Source organism: Peromyscus leucopus, chromosome 14 (genome assembly GCF_004664715.2).
Source record: "Peromyscus leucopus breed LL Stock chromosome 14, UCI_PerLeu_2.1, whole genome shotgun sequence".
Classification (NCBI taxonomy): Eukaryota; Metazoa; Chordata; class Mammalia; order Rodentia; family Cricetidae; genus Peromyscus; species Peromyscus leucopus.
This window is the reverse complement of record NC_051075.1, coordinates 77,409,274-77,430,325: the sequence shown is the minus strand read 5'-3', so window position 1 is coordinate 77,430,325 and position 21,052 is coordinate 77,409,274. Positions and strand designations below refer to the sequence as shown.

The 21,052-nt window shown below is 50.8% G+C and overlaps 1 protein-coding gene across 6 annotated transcripts in view; it reads right to left on the bottom strand.

Annotated features, from left to right (window-relative positions):
• Ppp2r5c (protein phosphatase 2 regulatory subunit B'gamma) overlaps positions 1–4,620 on the bottom strand; it is a 147,659-nt gene extending 143,039 nt beyond the window's left edge. For 3 of the 6 annotated variants that reach the window (XM_037210846.1, XM_028883814.2, XM_028883815.2), the window contains exons 1-2: positions 4,519–4,620; positions 3,868–3,933 (exon numbers count right to left, since the gene is read on the bottom strand). In XM_037210846.1, the coding sequence (XP_037066741.1) occupies positions 3,868–3,933; positions 4,519–4,545 (93 nt within the window). In that variant the 5' untranslated portion in view covers positions 4,546–4,620. The remainder of the gene's footprint in view (positions 1–3,867; positions 3,934–4,518) is intronic. The other 3 variants (XM_028883816.2, XM_028883817.2, XM_028883819.2) reach the window with 1 other exon arrangement.
• Positions 4,621–21,052: the final 16,432 nt, after the last annotated feature.

The window sequence follows — 21,052 nt, the reverse complement described above, 5'->3', positions numbered from 1 at the left end:
TTGACATGGCCAGTGCAGAGCCTAAGCACTAGCAGTCCATGGGCCCCAGGGCTCCCACCTATCAGCTTACATGTGGATGGAGTGGGAGCTGGAGGAAAGGGTACCTTCAGGAAGAACCAGCTTCCCAGGCCCCAAAGGCAGTCAACCCAGAGAAGCCATCTCCTAACAGCTCCCAAGCTCTCTCATTGGAGGCTGCACCTGAGCACTGGGCAAGGGCCTTAGGCCTAAAAAGGGCCAACCAAGGTAAGACTGAAGCCAACCTATGGATGGAGGCTTTGGCCCTTCCAGAGGGCGTCAGGTAAGTCACCACGTGGCTCTTTCCAAACCACTCCTATAGTCTTCCTCCAATTTACTCAAGAAATATACCTGATCCAGAGACAGTGAGCAGAAAGCCCCAAGTTAATTGTAAAGGATACCTTCATAAGTAGCTTTTATGTTTACTTTCATGTTTACATGTAATCATTGTTTTTAGATTACTAATTTGTATAAATTTTAGTTTTAATTTATAGAAAACATTATTTACCAGCCAGTACAATGTGACCCTTGACAAGCCTCGGTCTTCTTCTCCCTTGCTCCAGGATGCCAGTGGGTAGTGGCAATAGAATGCAAAGGGACAGAATAGTTATAAAGGTAAATGGTGTCAAAGTGAGATAGCAAGTCGGAGGGAGGATTGCTCAGGCTTCTCTCCAAGCACTGGATGTTACATAAGAGTTGCTGGAGAGACTTTCAAACAAAACTAAGCTGAGCCAGGCAGACAAAATATACAGACAGAGAACAAGACTCAAACCACCTTTAATGTGCTGAAAACAAATCACTTTATGAAAATCTTGAACACATTGTAAAACCATCAACTTTGGACAAAGTACACAGACTTTAAAAACACAACAAGACAATACAGCAACGCCACCCAATGGTCCGACCCTGCAAAATGAATGTCTGATTCTGGCATAATTTAAGATTTTAAGTATTCATAAAAATGTGCCTAGTCATGGTCCTCGTTATCATGATCCTCTACATCTGAATGCTAATTTGTTCTGTCTATCTCCACAACATTTTCCAACTTCAAGTGGCCCATGGATCAGCTGTGGCCTGTCAGTTAAAGATACGATACAAACTAAACCTGTATCTAGCCCTGGACAGACATGTTTACTTTCAGGACACATGGGAATAAGCAACAAGTCACTCTTTAACATCCTATTTGGCAGAGAAGAAAAGGAAAGAGAGATGTACTAGTGTATGGTTGAAGAAATTTCCAGAACAAGAACTGCTCAGCAGCAGTGACCACCTTTAACAGAATTTGTCACTATACTAACAGATCTGTCCTGCTATACATCTTACAGGGCAAGATTTCTAAGGAGAAGTAGGACCTAATCTGTCCCACATGGTTAAAAATGCCCCCCTCCCTCTTCCCCAATGTTTAGCTAAAGCTGTGTTAGAGATGAGGAAATATGTTGCCCAAGGTGAGTGAGTGCATCACTTGTGGCAAGCAGGGATCATCGCTTTTGCTAACTCCCAGCCTGGAATATCTCCCTGCGTCTCATGATGTCTTTCACTCTAGTACTTTTCCTTCCTTATGAAAAAGCCCATGGTCTAGCCAAAAAGTGTTTTGCGATATAAAACCGCTTGATGCCTTGTCTCCCATGAGGCTAGGGGACTGCCAGGCAAATGTCTGTTGCAAGGACTCTCCACATACTTGACACGGTGTATTATATCAGACACAGGCTAACTTCTAGAGTCTCTGCTGGGGTTATTCCCTAAGCCTCTGGCGGCTCATCCGTGGTTGGGCACCTGCCCTGCTCACCTCTCCAGGCCGTGAAGCCTGAGTGTGTTAACTGTCCAGGCTCTGAGCCACCTTTGTGGGGCAATGAGAGGAACTGCTGCTTGTGAAGGGGATATGGTGTCAGGGCTCAAGGAGCAACACCAAACCTATTTTAACTGTTAGGTTAAAATATTCAAATTCAAAGCAATGGGAGAAGAAAGTGTGTGCAGTAATGACTTAATTCACTTGCTGAGTCAATCACTCCGGCGTAAGTGGGTGGGACTAGAAGAGAAGAATTGAGCTGAAGGCTGAGGGGAGGAAAACAGTGATCAGAAAGCAGGAGTCAACCCCGAGTTCACAGGAACTAAAGCGCCTTGATTTGTATTCCTGCAAAATAATGTACGCAGGCATCTGCCAAGGGTCATGCTTAGTAGGCCATGCTGCCTCGAGCCTCCTTCTGAGGAAGGAGTGAAGTGCCCAACATTTCAGTGTTTTTCAGTGGTCATTTCAAGCTCTGTGGCTCCAGTTCTTAGACAGTAGCACTAGAAAAGATACAAAAAGACAACTGGGGCATCACACTGGACATGGCAGGCTACACTCAAGGGCCCTACACGGCTCCCAGCAAAACCCCCAATGGACTTCACAGATACTTTCTTACACAGCACTAGTATGGGCATTTCTGAACGGGGATGGGCTTTTCAGGTCAAAACTCAACATTATCTATCCTTTCCTTATAGCAATGGTCTTTCTCCTAACACAGGGAGAAATGAAACACGCATACAACTATTTCTCTGTGACTCTCAAAGAGTAACGGGATACAAGTATGTTTGAGCAAGGAAGGTTTGGAGAACAGCAAGAAGTCTTAGCAGTTCTAACTATAAGGCAACAAACGAAGAGCACAGCATATACCCCTGCAAAGCATATACCCCTGCAAAGCAACTACATTTCATGTAAAAATTGCTGAAGCGCTGGTTCTGGAAGGCAGTCAAACAAGAGCGTTGCCACAGGAAAACGTCATGGTCTGCTGTACAGAAAGGGCAGGCAAAGACTGGCACAGACAATCCTAACTACTGGTATTTCAGGAACCTTTTGGATTGCTGCTTTCAGCTCTAGGGAGGGAAACAGATTTGCTGGGATGAACCACCTGCTGCAGAGGAGGGAGGCTTAGAACACACCAAATGAGAGGGGCAAGACAACCTGGAATTAAAATAACCCTGCAGATTACCGGCAGTCAACTGCGTTTTCCAGGCAGAACCGAACTCATTCTAACGAGGCCTGCAGGAAGGAGAGGCCTACCATTCACAAATTTAAAATGTCTGTGGTAAGACCTCGAAGATCCAGCTCTGGAGAAGGAAGACTAGTGAGCAGCTTTAAAGACTAAGCCAACAGAGCTCTGGGATCCTCGGCCTTGGACACTCTAGTTCCAAGACAATGAGATACAAGAGAGGGCAAAAGAAAGTGGCTGCCCTGCAAATGCCCCAAGGTACAACTCTACTAAGGAACACAGACTCTACCAAACGACCCAAGGGGGCATTCCAGCTATTCCCGAAATAAGCCAGAGCCAGGGAGCAAGGAAAGTCAGAACTCAACAATGATGATAGGGGATGGGAGAGAAAAGAAATAGAAGACTGGAAAAAAAGTACCCAAATTAGAGATGTCCAAAAAACGCCAACACGTAGTTGAAAAGGCCATAAAGGAACAGACATCAGCAGGGGAATCTTGCCCAGGACATCAGCTGAAGAGACTGCACCAAGGGAAGCAAGGACCCTGGGAGAGTCACTGAGAAAGCCACTTGACAATCCGAAAAGGGAGGAGCAGCTGACCCTAAAGCTAAAAGGAATATGAAATCGAGCTAGGGGCTCAATTTAAGACCAGTTCACATGGGAGGGCTTGCTAGGTTAGAGGCTGCAAAATTATTTTTAAAATGTCACCTTCACGGTGTGCACTTTAACCAAAGTGGGGGAAAATATAAGTAACTCATATGAAAACACTTCAAAAAGTCTCCTACAGGGACACGTTTTATGAGACTTTGGTTTTTATTACCCTCTGTGTTAGACCCTAGATTAAAAGCTGCTCAAGAAAAACAATGAGTATGTGACAGCAGTTACCTCTGGTTCTGCTGTGTCTTGTCCTTCTTTTGAACCTTTTCCACTTTTCACCGGTTTTGGTGGTTCCTGGGAAGCATCACAAAAAAAAAAAAAAAAAAAAAAAAAAAAAAAAATCAATTAGTGTTCTCAATATTTTGGACCACTACGCATCGGCTCAAATGCCGTCTCCAAATTGATTCATGTCACTGAGAGCTTCTGGTGGCTTTAAAATGCCAGCAGCAAACTACATCATATGGACTACAGACACAGTACCAGAAGCCTTCCAATTCCGTTTCTCTTCGTGTTCTTCGTCTGCGTTGGGGGGGTGAAAACTCCAAGCAGGGGCAGATGAACCCAATCTCAGGCAGTGCCCTCGGCCCATCCCTTTCTTCCCTCCCACCCTTAAACCTCACGAGTGAGGGTTTCTGGGGCGAGTCTGGAACGCTCCAGCACCCCAGCCCCCGCCACGCAGAGCACTGCACGGAGCATCCGCCGCCACCCAGAGCGACCGCGGCACCTCAGCGTCACCTCAGAGCCTGGGCGGCCTCCCCAGCTCCGTGCAATCCTGTCAGCGCCCTGGGCCCGCCCGCGAGCCAGGACGACCTGCCGCCCCGCCCCCACCCGCCGACGCGGGACCCCCGACCCGGTCCCGGAGCCCCCGCCCCGACTCACTTTCTCCTTCTTGTTTTTATTCGGCATGGCTGGTGCGGGCCGCCGCCGCCGCCGCCCCTGCCGCCGCCCGCCGCCACCGCCGCCGCAGCAGCAGAAGCGCCCCCGGCCCAGCCGTCGCGCCGCCCCGGCCGCCGCCGCCGCCGCTGCAGCCGCCGCCCGGGGACTGAGTCGCTCGTCCGCTCTCGCTTCCCCTTTTCCAGGCTCCCAGAGGCTGCGGCAGCCGCGGCGGCGGCGGCGGCGGCAGCGGCGGCGGCGTCTCTCCGCCCCTCTCCCGGCAGGCCCCGCCCCCGCGTCAGGCCCCGCCCCCGCGCCGGTCCCACGCCGCCCTCTCCCCGCCCCGCCGCCCTCAACGGCGCCACTCCATTGGCCGATACGGCCTCACGTGCCCTAACGCTCCGCAGCGTCGCCCCGCCCACTGCGCGGCCTGTCCCCACCCCCTCGGTGCCAATCGGCTCCTGTGCGGCCGAGTTGCCCAGGTCTGAAGGGTTGGAAGGGGCCAGCAGGAAGGGAGCTATGGAGGAGAGGGGGGCGTGTGGGTACGACAGAGGTGATAATGTCGCAGCCGCTGAGCCGGGGCGGGACAGAGAGCACAGGACAGTGAGTAGCGGAAGTGCACATGTGAAACGTATGGCAACTATTCTGCAGCCGTCCAGTCGCGAAAAGCGCTGTCCCGTAAGCCAGGTCGCGGCGACGTTTCTGCAGATGAGGCTCGGGACCGCGCGAGCGGCGGTTTCCTTTGGCCATTAGGCCCCGCCCACGAGGGCAAGGCCGCCCGCTCTGGGGTAGACTCCGCCCACCGCATGCCTCGGGGGCGGGATTCATTGAGGTCCCGCCTACAGACCCCACTCCTCTCCTTTCGTCCCCGCCCACGCATGCAAAGGCGCTCTCCCCAGAGCAGGCTCCACCCACCGCGGTCCAAGTGTAAAATCCACCGAGTTCCCCATAACCCCACGTGCCCCCATGCCGAGGTTCATGCAAGATCAACCTACAAGACGACCCCCCGCCTCCCCAGCGTAGGCACGGCTCACCTTACGTCTTCGGGATTGGGTCCACCGAGGCAGCGCCCATTTGCTGCGCGCTCGAAAGCGTCTACCTGTACGCCCCGCCCATCGGCCCGGCCCACCAGAGCCAGCGAGTTAAGACCAGTGCAGGCTGTCTCCCGCTTCCAATAAAACTGGGCGACCCTGCGCCTTCCAAGTTTTTGTTATTTAATTTGCATAGTTTGTGAGAAAACTGCATGGAGACCAGGGATCACTTGATTCTCTCCCTTGTCTGGTAGCTCTTTATGAGAGAAGATGCTTAGCATTCTAATTCGCTACTTCCATAGTCCTTTATTGGAGTTGCTAATATCCGACATCCTACTGATGGCGCGCACTAGGAAGTAAGACTGTAGGTGTGAACTGTTTCAAGCGCGAACGACATTAGACGCTCACTCGGATGATTTAGGAGCAGCCTTCGTCGAACCCAGGGCCTTGAGCATGCTAGACAAATGCCAGACCCTTCAGCTACATCCTCAGCCTAAGGCACTGGGAAAAAAAAAAAATCAATGTATCCTCTTAACCCTTGTTTTTTAGCCTTCGAAAATGCTAAGCAAAGCATTTTCGGTTGTTCTCACGAGAGTTCTGTGTGGAAAAACGGAAAGAAAACAAACAAAAAAGATCAAAAGATGCTGTAGGAGGTTCTGAGAGTAAGTTTTGTCTGCAGGAGTCTGTGCACCTAAATAAAAGTAATCTGCATGACAGGCTGGAACCGGTATGTTTTGCAGAAGAAACCATGATTACTCTCTTAAGTGAATTAATAATTTCTCTAAAAACAAGTAGTTAAAGAAAAAACAGTGCCCCTAATTAATTTGACATTTTAAAAATAAATGCAACTTTGTAAGCATGGTACAAATGCAAATCAGAAAGGAGTAGATCTGAAGCTATTGCATTTGGGCCATGGAAAGAAAAGGAGTCTGGGCTTCTTGGAGATAAGTCAATGCTGCCAGCATCCTGGTGTCACCATGCATGGTCCAGGGTTGCACACCCTTGATCCATTTGACAGACATTTGATGTACATCCATGATGCAAAGCACCACACGAAAAGTTCCTTGGTGGCGAGGCTGCTCCCTTGTCCTCTGGTAATTTGCATGCCTGGATGGAAACAAGAACCCCTGTATCATCCTGTAAGACATGTGACAAGTCTGCAAGGGAAGGGGTGGGGATGGTCTATCTGGGAACACAATAAAGTGAGGAGCAGGATGTTTTGCTGCTGGAGGGCAGATGGGAAGGACAGGAATGACTTGCTGGGAGCAGCACTTGTCTTCCAGTGCAATGAGGATGCTAGAGCTTAGCTGGATATGGACGCCTTCCCAATTCCTCGAGATGGAAACATGCCATCCTACCAGGAAGCTCTTTAAACAGGAAGGCAAACAATCCTGTACAGTTCAAGGAAACTCCTGAAACTGGCCTGATTCACTGGGACCCTCCCTGCCAGAGTAAGCAATAAAAGCAAGAGTTCCCCTCAGAGGGAAGGAAGCCAAGCTGCAAGACTCATAGGAAAGAAGACTCACTCATATACCAGACCAGCTGCCTGGAAGAGGTTTAGACCAACTGAGGCACCTGGAAAGGGCACTCTCCAACCTGTTGAGCTGCCTGCAGGCTGTGCCATGTGCCCCAGGTCCCCAGCCTGTGAGCTGTCACCATGCTGGGATTTGCTGATGCAGCTGTCTTTGAGTCATCCTACTCCTGTAAGTAACCTCTCACCCATATTCCTGTAAGAAACCCCAATAAAACTCATTGGTTCACCAAGCTGGACTTTGGTGATATCTGTACTTTGGTCTGTTAAGAGCTTTGGTCTGGGGTGGGTAGATGTGTGTTGTATATCCTCAGGAAAAGTTTTGTCAACAACATAATTGACACCTGAACAGGGACATGACAGAACCAAAGATGAGTTGGGGAAGAATAAGGACATGGTCCTGGCTATGTATCAAGGCATGCACCTGAGGCTGAGAAGCCTGATGGGAAGCATCCACAGAGGAAATTCCAATAAAGGTGGCCTTTCCTGTTTGGTATGTCAATGTGCCTTTATGCCAGGACAGCAGTTGCATGGTTCTTATTGTGGATATTGAGATGTGCAACTGAGGCTGAGTCATCAGGATTAGGAGTGTCTGTGGAAGGAATACCAGGATGGCAGACTGAAGTGTTAATCTAATTAATCTTTATCAATAAAAAATCAGGAGTCAGATATCAGGGTAAGAACCCGAAAGATCAGAGAAGCAGGGAGCAGCCACCAGTCGCTTCCTACCTCTACTGTTCCTCTGTCCAAAAAGGCCAAGATCCTTTCTCAGCCCCACCTTACTACTTCCTGTTTCCTCTCTGTCTCCAGTTCCCCAAACCTCTATGGTTAATTTTTGTCAGCTAGTGGCTTGGTCTGCCTTCTTACTTCAAGCAAGCTTTATTTGTCAGAACATAATAAAAATATCACACAACATTTCCCCCTTTTTGTCTAAAAAAAGTGAAGGTTTTAACTAACAGAGTAAAACTATATACAATAAATACAATAACTATATATAAATATATACAAATATATACACACAAGAATTTTTTAAAAATGCCCAGTCCATTTGCATTTGACAAATTCAGAGAAAATACTCCATTATCTATCCTATCTCAGTGAGTCCAAAGTGTTGTATCTAATTCATTTTCTATCCTAACTGTATTACCAACCCAAAACTATCCTTTTATGTTTCTCAATCTTACACTCTTTACACCTCCTTTTATGATTTCTTTTCTGAATTTGGTAACAAGGAAAACTATAACTATAAATATCTAGTCTTCAACTCCATCAGAGACCTGAGAAGGATATAATATTACCTGAGTAAACAGGAAATACAGAGCAAACAACTCCCAAAACTAAGACATGAAAGAAGCAGCTGGCTGCCTGCACAGTCAGTCACCCAAGGTTCCTCTGCAATTATGGGGTATCTATCCCAGTGCTACAGGCCTAGAATATCTGACAGACTTTTTTGAGAAGCAGGATTTTTTTAAGGATTGTCCATCCTTGTCTTAGCAAAGTTCAGCAGTCACTTTCCTTTGTGTCCTGCTTGTCCAATTTGGACAGCATACTGTCAGCAGTAAAGGACAAGGGCAATTTCTTGCCCAATGGCTAACTTTTGCCACAAAGAAAGTAAACTCCATATGGAATTTTTTAATGTTCATCATCTTCTCTGAAGTAGATTGGTGCTGCCAGGAGCAAACATGTCTCATTGTCAAAAAAAAAAGTTATTAAAACATCTTAAATGCCATATTCTGTAGATCTCTGAAGTGTTTGAAGACCACCTGTCTATCTAAAATATATCTCTGTTTGACCTTGAAAACATACCTAACATAAGTGTGAATTTGATTGTAATAGGTAACTAACTACTAACCTACATTTCTTTATTATCTTAACCAGATTGTAATAATAACTTTCAGGAACCTGAACTTTACATTATATTGTTAAATGATCTGTATAGGTACAATACCTTGAACAAGAGTAGAAATGTATGTACATTAGGTTCTAACAAAAATAACTTTTATTTGCATATATACGTATATATATATATACAAAAATATCTTAATAATAGAATTATATATACAGTATATCAAAAATAACCTCAAATTTGTATCAATATACAAAAATCTATGCCAATGTAAAATATTTAAGACTAGTAGTTGATTTTTTGGTTTAAAAATAGATTCAATAATCTACCCTTTTATCCTATCATTTCTATATTCCCCATTTTTCTTTTCAGAACAAGATCCCTGAATCTAATCTCCTTTGTTCAGCTTTTTTCCTAACCATTACCAATAACAACTTGTAACCAACCCCCATAAATTATGACAAATATCAATAACCCACTGAATGACCAAAACCACCCACCCCACCTCTTGGGAATGTGGGTGTTGTGTTCTCAAAATTACTTCCTGTTGTCTGGGGGCAATGGCATCTTTAGGGGACCCTGAAAAAAGGTTGGGATAATTGTCAAGACCTGGGAGAGCTATGTGTATCATTTGTTATCCAGTCTCTGTGTAATGGGAAAGCATAGGGCTTATCTCAAGTCCTAGCTAGAGTAGTCTGTGAGGCTGGACCATCTCAGCTAGCCACCTTGAAATTGTCCTGAGTCCAAAGTCGATCTGTGAGTAGTGTTTGTCAGTTTAAATGGTGTTACCACAATCCAGGTGGAATTGTCGTTATGGGGCCCCATCCTCCTTTTTGAGACTTCAAAGATCACTGTTAGTCATGGTCATGGTTCACTGAATAAAACTTATACATTTTAAATGTCATATGCAGAAGATCTCAAAGAGGTTAAAGGACCATAATTTGTTATGTACATCCAGAGTATAAAAACTTAATTCCTAGTTACCTGATTGAGACTCAAACCTGAAATCATGTACAGAAAGCTAGATGAAGCCTTTTTCTAGAATTAGTTAGTACTCTATATGACCATTAATATGACAAAAAGCTTAAAATATATATTGTAGCCAGAGTTTTCCTGCCTTGCCCACAGTCAGGACAAATCTTTGTCACCCGCCAGTCCCACAGCCGCTCAGACCCAGCCAAGTAAACACAGAGACTTATATTGCTTACAAACTGTATGGCCGTGGCAGGCTTCTTGCTAACTGTTCTTATAGCTTAAATTAATACATTTCTATAAATCTATACCTTGCCATGTGGCTCGTGGTTTACTGGCATCTTCACATGCTTCTTGTCATGGTGGCGGCTGGCAGTGACTCCTTCTGCCTTCCTGTTCTTTCTTTTCTCCTCTCTGTTAGTCCCACCTATACTTCCTGCCTAGCCACTGGCCAATCAGTGTTTTATTTATTGACCAATCAGAGCAATAAATCCCATCCCACAGCAATATATATTAATCTTATAAACTTTGAGATAATATTTATACCTTAAGGAAAGTTTTAAAGACTTAAAATAAAACCAAGAAATTATGAGATTAGTGGCAATATAATAGTCCCTTAATTTTGGCTTTTCTTCTGTCCCATATCAGGTGGCTCTTCTGACATGAGACAGAGATTTTGGATTTTGCTTTAACAAGCATGCTTGGATTTGGAGAAGGAGAGAGCCACACTCCAACTCAATAACCAGCTTTAATTTTAAATTGAACTGGTACTACAAAAAGACCATTAGTATTATATGTCTGTAGAGAACAGCAGAAACAAATATTTGGGAAGATTTTTGAAATTTTATCCTATTGGAAATGTGATTATATCAATAGGCCAATTTACTCTCTTTCTTGGGACATTTTCTCTGGATGATTAATCCTTTTTCTTTGGATGTCTCATTTGTTCAGTGGTCCTCAGATTCCTGGATGCCTTCATTTTCCTGGAAAGACAAAAACAAAACCCTGCCCCAACCGTAACTTTGGGGAGTTTCCATTTTGGCAAGTTATATCTGATCAAATGAAAAGCATTTGTTAGCCTTATAAGTTAGTTTAAATTGAATGGTCATGCTGTGTGATGAACTGTCACTTCTTCTAATCAAGAGTTCAAATCTAATCTTTATCAATTTTGATGCTATCCATAGTTTTTCTTCTCCTGTAGAAACAAAAGCAAAACATCTTCCCTAATATAACACGTATCCTGGTTTCCATTCTGAGGTCAACACATTTTTAAAGTATACAGGCTAATTTAATTCAGCAGTTTTTTTTCCTATTATCCAATGTCTCTCCACAGCTGTCATTCCTTTTTTCATTAGCATTTAGAAAATTTAAAGTTAATAAAGCATTGTGCAATCTATCTCTGGGGGTCTTTATTACCCCTTTCTGTTTATTAAGCATATCTTTTAGAATTCAGTTACATCTTTCTATAACTGCTTGCCTTAATAGGGCCAACTATGTGTCGGTCATACTTGTATCACCTCAGTGTTTATGCTATAATATGTTAATGAATGAAAAAAAAGCTGGTTCATTTACTGAGGAGCGACATATGCTGAAACATGTACCAGTCGTCAATTGCTATCTACAGGTATTCCAACCCCACAACAGCGCCAACCCACAGATAGGGCGTATAACTAAAGTCTAATAGACTCGTGTAATACAGAATCAGCCTTTTCAGAACTCAAGGCAGTTACCCATTGAAATCCTGAATATGTATCTAGATATGTGTAAACATAATTTATCGCAAACTCTGCAGAACATGAAGACACATCCACTAGCCAAGATTTCATTTCCGTCCATTGATTTACCTTTGGAAACGTTACTCCTGCAATGGTAGATGCGTAGGTGCTATACAAACGAGACCTGTTAAGACATTCTCCCTACGTAATAATTATCTTGACGCGGTTAGCAGAGTGATGGAAAAAATTTCCTTGCTTTACCCAATGCTAACCATAGTCCGCTTATCTTTATTAAAATTCTGACCCGCGACTTCATAAGCAGCATTTTCTCAAACCCCATAGAAAATTGTATCATATAAATTCATAAAATTACCTGTGCTAGCCAGTTAACTCTAGCCGTAGACCCATATGGGACTGATAGTGATAAGTATATATACCGTGCCTGTGAGGATAGAAATCTGTATAGATCCAGAAGAACCTTCTGGGCCTGTGGCGTTACCCAGCAGGTCCGCCAATATAGAAGGATATTACCGGACCATCGGCCTGAGAGAGAGAGATGCAGGTGTTTGAGAATGGTCTGCACATATGCTGCTGATGAGGGAATATAGGTCTAATATGTCAATGTTCTTTCATGATTGACTCAATAAGATAAAAACCTACCCTTGGCTCTGGTGGCTACGGCAGGAAGGATTACGGCTGGGGACTAAACAGGAGTAGGAGAAGATAAGAATGGACAGGAAGCAGAGGAACGAATGGCTGACAACCCACGGGCAAGCCAACATGACCGAAGGCGATGCAATAGTGTGAACGACCCGATAAGCCACCAGCACGTGTGCGGAGAGTATAGTTAAATTGTGAAAATGCGTGTGTGACGTTAACGATAAGTAAGAACAGAGGCAATCATAGAAGGGGGAAGACCTTGCCACCGTGCCAATAGGCTGATTTTGTAAAAGCAATAGAGATGTGTAAAGGGCTGGTCGATGCCCAAAAGCTAAAAGTGGCATGCATTATAAAATGGTGGCTCGATGAGCGTAGATCGTAAAATAGTGACAAAGCCAAATAGTAATAGGTACAGGGCCTCGTGGCGACCCTCTATGCTCAGTATCAATTATATCATAACCTAACAAAACAAACACTGGGTGAGGTCGAAAATCGTGATCTGGGGGGCGGCGTAGGATGGAAAGCCTGGGGTGCGACTCCGACCAGAACCTAACAGAATGCCGTGGAGGTCAGCAGGCGAACTGCTCTCCGACCCTAAGTCAATAACATGTACACCCCCAGCCGAAGGTCGTATAAATCTCACCTGCGGAACGCGATCAGGGAGGAAGCAGTCTCCGCCGCTCGTCGACAGTACAATGTGCAAAACTCACATTCTATACCATCGAAGCAATTAGCGCTACACCTCCCCGTGAGCACACAGATAAGCCTGGTCTGTCAGGGCCTGCGCCCAAAGCGTAACACATGATGCGTGATCGGACAAGAGGGAGGGAAAGGTCGCATGGAACGAGTGGAGGAAAGTCGGCTGCCCCCAGCGGGCTCCAAACTAAGGGGGAGAGCCGGAATCCAGTAGCAACCGCGGTCCTTCCCTGGCACGACCCGTGGGGGCGGCTGGATGATCCGGTCACCCTGGGCGTGCCCACAAAGCAGAAGCCTCGGCAGGTCAGAATGGGACGGACATGCACAATCTTCTCCAGATGAGCAAAAAAAGCCCAGGATGACTAGATAACGAAAAGAAGGGGAGGGGGTCCTTGGCATCGTACCCAACGGAGAAAACTGGCGAGTATCTGGCGGCAGGTAAGGTGGAGATAGAAGAGCACCCGCCGTACGGGCGAACGTGAGGAGGGATGCCAAAAGTCGGATGAAACCAAACGAGCTCCAAACAGAGCTCCACGCATAAGCGGCAGGGAACCAGCTATCTGGAGCGTAGTATTCTGTCCCAGGACAGGGGGAGGGACAAAACGTCAAGACCGTGCGAGGAAAGGTAGGGGGGGGGATCGTGGTTGTGATGGTGGGGGGGCCCTGTGGGGGGTGGTGTGCTGGGGAGAGGGTGGAACAGTGAGCGCGCTAGTTGATAAAAACCTACAAAAGGCAACAAGGGAGACCAGACAGCGGGCCGTCTAACGCACATCAGATGGGGGCTACCGGCTCTCGTGCCTCTCGAGGGCCGTAGGTATGGCCAAGTCAAGTGCACCTATACACTCTGACACGTGCGGCCGTAAGTAACGGTAGGGGTGACCCACAAACACTGTCGTATGTTAAAATTCCTCCATCACCCTGCTCGACCTCGAAATAGTTGTGAAGCGGCTGACCCAATTAGTTTCCTTGAAAGAGATAGCAAAGATGATGTCGGAAGCCGGAACCCAGGTGGTGAGAACAAAGTGGTCCAGAATGACAGAAGCAAGGAGGGCAATCTGCATCGGCTATGGTGGAAAGGACTCAGGTACCAAAAGGCTGATGGCGTGCGGACATCGGAGCCCTACGTGCAGCTCCCCCAGCTGGGCCGTCCCACCGTCGAGGAGGAAGCAAACCACTGAGATGCACGCGCAGGGCACCAGCTCCTCACTCCAGGGCGAACACGACCCAAGGGCAACGACCCACTGGGGGAGGACGACGACACCTCGAGAGGCAACGTGGGCCAGCTAAATGGGTAGCAGCACTAGGGTGAATACAAGCCAGGAAGCGGAAACAGCTCTTCGGTTGGAGGGGTCGTGGGCGGGGGAGCGGAACCGGGCGCTCCAGCTGCAAGGAGCGAGTCAAGCAGGGACACGCAGAGGCCCGGGGAAGCCTGGTCAATAACGTGAGGAAAAAAAAAGCAAACCCGGCGCAAACGGGGAGCAGGTGCGCCCTGCTCCCGGCCCGGAGGCTACCCTGCTCGACGAAGCAACCCCCTCCCTCAAGAAAAAGTATGATGCTGGCCCTAGGGGGATAATAAGAAGGTAAGCGAGGTGGAAGACAAGCAAGGAAATCAGGGTGGCGGGCTGATGCCCGCCCCCCCCTCACCCCCACGGCCCGCATAAAACAAGCCGAGGCAGCGTAAAGACAAGACGAGAGAAGAACGTGCGATAAGTGCAGAGCGGGAAACGTAATGCGAGCACCAAAACCCAATATAAATCGGCTCGGGGGATGAAGGAAAGCGCGATACGTCGGCAGGAAACGGGGCGGCGCAGGCACACAAGGACGCGGTATCCAGGGGTCAGGGGGGCGGCCGAAAAGTGGAGCCACCCGACGCGCGGAATCGTCCCTACTAAGCGTGACGGAGACAGGAGACACCAAACCACCAGCAGGTGACACACCACGGCCGCGAACGGGCTAAGCCCCGTAGAAGGGTCCAGAAACACACGAACCAGGCACGAAACAGCTGCGGCAGCCACACAGGAAGCCAGGGCCGGAGAGCCCAGTGCACTAGCGAGAAAACGAAAGCGACAGCGCGTGAAGCAAACCAAAGGCTGTCAATAGCGCCCCAAAGAAGCCCCAACAAAAGCGAAAGCGCGGAAGGGCCACGATTACATGCCAGCGTCCCGCGAATAAAATAGACAATCGGACAGCGCACGAACCTACTCCCGAACTAAGGATAGCAGTACAGATCATCAGAGCCGAACTCGGTCAAGCAACGGGGCGCCTCAAAGGGGACGGTGAGATCGCGCAACGGGAGATTGCAAGGGGCAAACGTCGACACTCAGCGCGCGGACATGGACGACAAGTAGGAAACGGAGCCCCGTGGTCTGGGAGTCGCGAAAGGCGGTGGTTTCTCTGGATGAGATGTCTCCGACAGAAGGCTACACCGTGCGGTGACAGCAGCAAGACGGCACGCTGCACAACCCGTCAACGACCGGCAGGTTCTCCAGCACGGAAAGAATCACCCGCGGGCAGACGGGGCCTAACACCCAGAAACGCGGCCAGGTCGTGTTAGAAAGTACAAGTGGGTGGCCAAACCCATCGCCACATGGCCCTCCCATAACACGGGACATTCAAAGCACACTCGAAGGATCGGCCGTGCGTGACGGGCACTCGAGCAACCGTAGAAACGCACTGCTGAGTCATGCCACATAGACACAAACGCGCTGCGATGGCAAGCGCATACGGGCGTCGTGAAAAACTAGCCAGTGGACAAAGCGGAAACGGGATGGACAAGAACCCCGGGCGAAAGGACGACGGCAGGCAAGAAGGCCGCACGGAAACGCGGAGGGCATGACCCGCACCTGACGGCAAGCGGCACAAACGTCTGCCCGCCAACTCCAGCGGGGAAGGCGAAAAGCGCCGACTGGCCGCTCCGACACCACATTTTACCAAGCAGGCCGCACGACGGCCAGCGCCCAGCAGCGAACTGACACAAACCACTGGCGAAAGACCAATCCAAATCATCCAACCCACCTGCCAAGACGGTAAAGCCCAAAGCGAAGTACTCAGTGCGTGTAGCTGGCCGCAGACCATAGCAGCCGCACTGGGCGAAGGAGAAGAAGCAGGAACCGAGTCACTAAACAGGGACAGCCTAGAGCAGCAGGTGCTGAGCACGAAAGCGACCTGCAAGGACGTTCCCTGCCGCAGTCTAGCAGTGTGCAGCCCACGTGGCCCGCCCTCTAACCTGGCCCAGCAAAGAACCAAAGTGAAGGAAAGCCCCGTCACACTGTCACGGCGCAATAGGGGCGAACGCCTGGACGGACAAAGATAAACAGGCAAAAACGGAGACACAGGGTACCACTCGGGCAAAGCCCCAGTGGAAGTGCTCAGGAGGAGGGCCGCTCGAGGACACGCCGGGGGCAGCTGCCGGAGGAGGCGCCGGGCTCTTCTCTGGGTGCCGGAGGGGCTAGGAAAGAGGCGCAGAAGCAACAAGAGGCATGGGCCATAAGAAGGCAAAAAGTGGTGAGCAAAAGGCGAGGAAAAAAACAAAAACACAATAAAAAAATACTACAACAAAAACGGCACCACAGACCTAACCGCAGGGCCAACGGTGGGCAGGGACCTGACTAACAGTGCGTACGGGAATCGCAGGAGAGACGACAGCTCTCTCTCGAAAACCATAGACCTCAATCACGACCCCAAGGAACCCACCAGCGGAGAAAGGATTCAGCACGCAGCACCCGTCCGGCCGCCTGCCCCCGCCCTATGCGGGCCGAACCCGGCCCCCCCGCCTCCCCAGAGCTACAGCGGCAGTCTCACGCGCGAAGGACTGCCAGGGAGGCTCCCGCAAAGGCCCAGCTGCAAGGACAAAAATGGAAAGTGACAAGAGGGAAAGAAAACCAAAGTGAAGAGAAGCCGCCAAGAGCGGTAGGACCGCAGATGGCCACTGGGGAAACCCCGAGGCACCAGAAACAGGACAAAACGGGCAGTCCGCCCCCAACCCACCCGCAGGAGGAGGCATCGATGGCACATAGGGGCGGTGCCTCCCCTCCGGAGCTGGGGCGGCGCGGGTGGCAACGAGCGTGCGCCCAAACGCGCTTCATGCACCTACTGCGCCGGACCGCGCTCCACTAGAACAGGAGATGAGCACGGCGGGCCCATGCCCAAGCCAGCCCGTGGGAGAAGTAGTGAAGAATACCTCACAATGGAACCTGGTTATTGGATCCGTGCACACAGCTGCGAACAGAAAGCCAGGGCGTCTGAGACAGAAGGCGGTCAGCCAGAAGCCAAGGGGGTGCCAGAGAAACAGAGCCATGTGGACTGGCAGTGACAAGTAGATCACAGGAGTGACAGGCACAACGGCGTCGCCCTCTCCTAGGCGCCAAAAGCTCGGCGAGCAGTGGAGCGGCGAAGGGCGAAGCGTAGGAAAACCAGACTGGGAAGACAAGACGGCCGAAGCCAAGAGAAGCAACAAGAAGACAAGAGGGAAAATATAACGGCACAAAGACGCAAATTAACGCCAGCGAATGCAGCCCAACAACATAATAGGACATAGCAAAGACCTATGCACGATTAGGGAACAGAGGACCAGAAGATGGAAGAGAGATACAGAGGAAATACGCCCGACGTCGACGGACATTCGGGAACATGGTAAGGATGCGGAGCGGGGAACGCCGGACCCACAGCCCCAGTGTGGAAAACCAAGCGGACGCCCGATCAAGCCGGATGGAAAGGCACAACCAAGGGACGAGATTAGCAACAAGGCGAATCGTCGGCGGCAAAATACAATATAAGAAGGGACAAGTTGAACGCCCAGCCAGACAGCAAAACGCCAGGGCGCGCGCTCACCCCGGGGCAACGGAGAGCCGGTCGCGGGGAGGAACCGCTGCCCCAGAGCACGCACCGAGCGCACGCTGTGCCAGCGCCGCCAAGAAGGCCGCGTCTCAGCCGCACAGCCGGAGACTGTCGGGGTGCCGTCTGCGGACTCTGGGGGCTTCGAGAACGAAGTCCTCAACCAAGTACAAGAGCCAACGGAAGCGCGCCAAGCGCCGAGCGGAGGCGCGCAACGCGATGCAAGCGGTATACAGCAGACCAGGGGGGACCGCTCACGAGAATGCAGGGGACCTAGAGAGACATCAGGACGGCGCGCACCATAGTCAGAACAGACCCCTCCTCCGCGCCATACTCACGACTCACCCCCAACCCAGGCGAGCTCCGCGGACAGCGCATGCGCGTCCCCACGGAAGGACAAAGTCACACGGGTCGAACCAGCGCGGACGGTCGAGGATCGAACGCACGGTCAGTCCAGGCCAGAAAGCCCTCTCGAACGCACGACGTCCGCCACAGCCCGTGTCACGGTGAGAGGGAAAAGCGAAGGGACCGCGGCTGCTCCCGTACCGATAACGGGTGACTACGCCACGCCCAGCCCACCTACCCCAGAGCCACAGCGCCAAGCGGCGCCAACACCTCCACAACGGCTCACCTCGGAACATACCTCAGACAAGCGTCGAAAAAAGGCCGACCGTAGCACATGCCCTAAAGGGAATACACGTGGGCTCAAAGGAGAAACGTCGACTCCCAGCAATGACGTAGGCCCCGAACACTGGCCCACGCCGCAGGGCCCCGCCGACGCCCTCCACCGCAAAAGTGAGTAAATTGCCACAGCAAATAGGCTGCGGAGACAATACCCAACCCCGGCGCCCGGTGCGTGAAAGCAGCTGGAAACGGAACGAAGATGGAAAGAAGAGGAAAGCCAACCACGCACAGCTCACGCCCGGTCCGTAAACGTGCAGCGACAACGGGGAAAACCAAACATCGGAGAAACCCCGCCCGGAGCAACTCACGAACCCCAGGCGCAACCGGGCTTGACCGAACAACGCCCAGGGCCCCGGGGCATGCCCACCCCACCGCACATCCCGACGCCAGCCCAATAACACCCACGACCCCGCCTCATGGACACCCGCAGGGGTAAGCAGGCAAAGGCACCCCACAGATCAGAAGACGCGGCGGAGCGCGCGAGGTCTAGGCGGAGCGCATATCTCAATCTCTGGTTCTTTGCGAAGACAGCAGGAGGGATGAGGCGGCGCGTCGCGAACAGGCGACACCGAGAAAAAGAGTAAGCTGCTAGAGATAGCCACGTGCAGGCGACCCGGCATTTATCAAGGGACGGAGCACAAGACACAACCAAGAAAAAAACGACGGGCCTCCACACAAAGGGACGCGGCGTACTCCGCATCGCCAAATGCATGGAAAGAAATGATGACCGGCCCGCCCGCCGCCAGGCAGAACGAGTACTACACTCCCAAACACAGCCGGACGAAAGAGCCGAAAACAGATGCTGAAGCCGCCGGAGGGCCACGGGACAGAACCTCGGCTTGAGGGGCAAGTGTACCCAAGACACCTAAAATGAACGGCGGGGCCGGAAGATCCTCGACGGTAGACGGAGGCGGTCCAAACCGGGGCCCGCGGACAGCAAAAAGCACCAGGACAATCTTAAGAGAAGTGGGGAGCAACCAGCGATGCCAGCGCGGACATGGGAAGCATGCGACTCACTGCTCGAGCACGCTTCTGTGTCTCTGGGTGGTACCGGGGCAAGCCCCGAGGAGGAGTCCCAGCCCTACGGCAGCCCAAGCCTAGAACACACCTCAGATCACCGGGAGCACATGTCTGATCAAACTCAAAAGCGGCAGCCGACCGCGAGAGGCCCCACTCCCACAAGGGGATGCATAGAAAAAGTCATTGCTCGAGGCTGGGACAAAACCTAACGGCGGTAAGCAGGAGCCCACTGGGGGAATGCAAACTGCGCGAGCCCAGGAAAGAAAGGACACCGGGCGGCCGCAAATAATGGTGACGAGAGCGGGGCAAACTCTCCCGCAGATCCAATGGCTGGCCACGGCCACAACGACCGAGCGCGCCGTCCAGCACCGCGTCCGCCACAGACACGCCCAGCAGCCAGCGGCGCGCATCCGCCGGCCCGACTCACTCCCGGCACTGTGCAACGACGGGCAAACGTGAAAGCGCCGAATGGAAAGGGGGAACCGGAAAGAACAGTGGTGCGTCATACAGAATCAGTGCAGGGGCGCACGACAGAGGATTACAGGGTGAAGATCAGGCAATCCTCGCCTCACGAACGTGCTCCGTTTAGCACCGGCGTGTGGGGCTGATAGTGCGGCTCAAAGGCATCAGAGGGCAAAGCCGCCCTCAGAGCACAAGAGTGCACCCCTCTCCGTCTCTCCGGGCCCAAAGGGCCTCCGCCGCTCCTCTGCCCGGCCCCCTCCCCGCGTGCTGAGGAGCGGGCAGTGCCAGTGGGGCTATGACGACCTCAAACGCAGGACGCGCCGCCCCAACGTCCCGATTGTGGTGAAAGTGTAGCAAGACACACCACAGCCGCGGTGTGCCCATGGCTCAGAAATTAGCGGCCCCGGTGGTCGCTGGTGCTCGGGTGGCATCCAGTAAAAACCGGTAAGGAACAACAACTCACTCAGGAGAACGCGAGGAAGGAAAGGTAGACTTAGGTGGGAATTAAAGGGGAGAGAGGTGGTCCTGAGGAGGAAGAAGGCGTCTCAGAGAAATGCAGAAAAAACAAGCAAAAGAGAACTAAACAGCTACGTACAGATAACAACAAAATCGCCTGGAAAAGGGGCCGAGAGAAGTCCTGGGGTGGTGTAAGAATGGGCGGCAACTCAGGGACCGTGGAGACGAGCACCCACACAGGCCTCACAAAGAACAAAACTTCAAGCGTGCCAAAGGGAGCAGTGTGCTCTTGGCATGGCAGCAGGCACTGCACTACAAAGCACATATAGACGCACACCACAAAGCGCACACACCACACCACACACACAACAACATCCACACAAGAAAAAGAAAGAAGCGGGTTGAACAAAAGGAAAGCGAGATGGGAAGGAGGGCAGGACGACGCGCCACTGGAGGGGGTAGTAAAACCTCGGGCACTCGAGAACCCAGCGGCGCAGGAAGCAATATGATCTGTGGGCCGAAAAGTGCCCGTCGCGTATATAGCCCAATGAAAAGCGGCAGATGGCGCTAAAGACCCCCTACGCCAGTCTAAAGTGATAGAGCGACCAGAGCAAGGGATATCTGTGCAAGCAAC